We start from the raw sequence: 3182 nt of genomic DNA on the forward strand, positions 1-3182 counted from the left end.
TAGGGTAGAATGGTTATTGGTAGACTTTCAAAACTCATTAATTGAACAACTACTATGTACTAGGCATTATGAATACTAACTTTATTTAATCCTCCCAATAGGTCAGCAAAGCAGGCATTGCTGATTCTCAGCTACAGAAATCACTGCAACTCTAATGTCAAGCACAATCTCTGGGAAAAAAGAAAAGTTCCATCAATGTTCATTGAATGAAAGAGTGTCACCTTGCCTGAGGTAATAGAGCTAGTAATAGAAGAGATAGGCTTCAACTCCAAAATGGATTCCACGGCTTTTAATGCTCTTTCCTCTGTACCAGAGGTCAATAAACTTTCTATAAAGGGCTAGATAGTAAATATGTAGGCTTTGGGTGCCATTCAGACTCTGTTAAAACTGTTCCAACTCTGCCACCGGAGCACAAAGCAGCTATAGACATTATGTGAACTAATGAATGTGACTATGTTCCCATACAACCTTATGTGTGAATACTAAAATCTAAATTTCACATGATGTTCACATCATGAAATATTACTCCTTTTGATTTTTTCCCAACTATTTCAAAGTGTAGAAACCATTGGTACTTCATGGGCTGTACAAACACAGTTGACTGGATTTGCCCTTGGGTCATAGTTTGTCAACCCCTGCTCTATACCAGGTGGCTTTCCAACCTCCCAACTCTTGTAAGTCCTCTCAATGACCAGGTGGAATGAATGGAACTCCCAGTTAAATGCAATCAAATCTTTCAACTGCTTCTGAAACTTTGTCATGCAGGCAATGGGCCACCTCCCAAAAGCCTTCCCCACATATGGAAGCCCATGAATTCTACTCAGTGCCCAGTATACACAATGTTTCTCCTTTAACCAGACCTCTGCAAACCAAATAAGTTCTAGATTATTGCAGGATTAAGTAAGGTGTGAAATAGTAAAGTTGGTCTGTTCCAAGAGGGCAATTATCTAATCTGTTAATGAAAGAGCAGTCACATATCATAGCAAAATTTCATCTGGAATATTCATTACAGGCAAAATTAAGATAAGTGAAACTTGCTTTATCCTCTTATTAAGTCAGACAAATGACTACATATATTTTCCAGATAAGAGACTGTTTAGAAGGACAGGCCACTATATTTCATGAATGTAGTTTCCATTTTCTTTTGACCAGGGAAATTCAGAACTTGCCTTGCTATAAATCACAGTAGCTCTAGTTGTTTTTTCACTCTCCAAATGAGACATTGCCTGACATCTAACATGTGGCAAGATCTGAGAAAAGTTTCCACAAATTGGTAAAATTCTTTCTACATGAATATGTAATGTAATCCTCTTGTTAAATAAGAATAGATAATTTCCCCCAAAATGAATGCAATAAAGGGGCATAGAAAGAATAAATAATTCCAATACTGTTCTTTAATTCTGCTTGTAATTTTCCAAATTCCAGACTGATGGCAACATAGTGGGCCTATTCTACTAGACACTACTTCAAATGTTCATGCTCGTTAGGGAAATCTACAGGGACAGTAGTTCTAAAAAGCCCCCAAATGCAGTAAACTTGCATCATCTTATAGCAAAAGAAAAGGTCATTATTTTGTCATACTTGTCTATATTTGTCTCTATTATCTATGCCTGTATTCAACAAACATTTATTGAGCACCAACTGTGGGGCCAGGCATTTGGCTAGATGCAATAAGGGATCCTATGAAAATACCATCGTTGACTTTCAGGAATCACAGTTTAATTGGAGAAGAGATGATAATGACGACGAGGTTGATAATGTTAAGAACACAATTATTGATTATGTGTCTGGCATTGTGCCAAATGGTCTTACATAATCTGAGTTAATGTCCCCATCCCAAGAACATATCAGATAGATGTTATTGTTATCCTCATTTTGCTGAGAAAGAAACTGAGGTTTAGATAGGCTCACTCACTAACCCACTCACTAGCTGATAAAAAGTTGGATCTGATCCGGGGACGTTGTGTGCAGGCACTCAGAATGGTTCAGCGTTTGACATACCAACGTAGGCTTTCCTACAATACTGCCTCTAACAAAACTAGGCTGTCCCGGACCCCTGGTAATAGAATTGTTTACCTTTATACCAAGAAGGTTGGGAAAGCACCAAAATCAGCATGTGGTGTGTGCCCAGGCAGGCTTCGAGGGGTTCGTGCTGTACGACCTAAAGTTCTTATGAGATTGTCCAAAACAAAGAAACATGTCAGCAGGGCCTATGGTGGTTCCATGTGTGCTAAATGTGTCCGTGACAGGATCAAGCGTGCTTTCCTTATCAAGGAGCAGAAAATCGTTGTGAAAGTGTTGAAGGCGCAAGCACAGAGTCAGAAAGCTAAATAAAAAATGAAACTTTGAGTAATAAAAATGAAAAGACTTGCTGTAAAAAAAAAAAAAGTTGGATCTGAAATATGAACACAAAAAGACAGCTCTGGAACTTGTTATTCTGGAAGTTGTACAGAAGTAACCATAATACAAAGCTGAAAGTGATATATGCTCTAGAAGAGGGACGGATAAAATGCCACAAAAATTAAAGAGAGGGAGAAGCGACTTTTGACTAAAACAATCAAGGGAAACTCCATGGAGCTGAGACAGAGAAAATTTGGAAATGGAGAGATGATTGGAAGGAGATTCCAGGCAGAGGTAACATCATGAACAATGGCACAAAGATGGAAAAACACAGGACACGTTCAGGAAAAAGCAGGAAGTCCAGTTTGGTGCCAGCTGTCCATTATTGAGTGAAGCAGGAGACAAGATAGAAAGACAAGTGAGAGGCTACTTACAGAAGGTCATTAAAAGTGGATATTTAGGTAAGACTTTAGAGTGCACAAGATTCATGAGACAACTATTGTTTTCATTTGACGAAAGAAAAACCTGAGGTTCAGAGAGGCAATGTTACAAACTCGGAAGCGTGCAGTCAGCAGGCTTCACTTCTCATTAATTGATTCGAAGAATACTTACGGCAGGGCACAGTGGCTCACCCTGTAATCCCAGCACTTTGGGAAGCCACGATGGGAGGATTGCTTGACCAGGAGTTTGAGACCAGAATAAGCAACATAGAGAGACACCACCTCTACAAAAAGGTGCGGTGACCGTGTGGTGGCTCAGGCCTATCATCCCAGCACTTTGGGAGGTCGAGGCGGGTGGATCACAAGGTCAGGAGTTTAAGACCAGCTTGGCCAAAATGGTGA

At 39.7% G+C, this 3182-nt stretch overlaps 1 protein-coding gene across 1 annotated transcript; it reads left to right on the forward strand.

Annotated features, from left to right (window-relative positions):
* Positions 1-1966: 1966 nt before the first annotated feature.
* Positions 1967-2372, forward strand: LOC101036258 (large ribosomal subunit protein eL34). Its single transcript, XM_003921481.4, has one exon. The coding sequence runs from the start codon at positions 1981-1983 to the stop codon at positions 2332-2334; it is 354 nt and encodes a 117-aa protein (XP_003921530.3). The 5' UTR covers positions 1967-1980; the 3' UTR covers positions 2335-2372.
* The last annotated feature ends 810 nt before the right edge of the window (positions 2373-3182 follow it).

Source organism: Saimiri boliviensis, chromosome 11 (assembly GCF_048565385.1).
Source record: "Saimiri boliviensis isolate mSaiBol1 chromosome 11, mSaiBol1.pri, whole genome shotgun sequence".
Lineage (NCBI taxonomy): Eukaryota > Metazoa > Chordata > Mammalia > Primates > Cebidae > Saimiri > Saimiri boliviensis.

Bases quoted from the DNA above. Each gene is read 5' to 3' on its own strand.
- LOC101036258 (XM_003921481.4), top strand. From the start codon at position 1,981: ATGGTTCAGCGTTTGACATACCAACGTAGGCTTTCCTACAATACTGCC.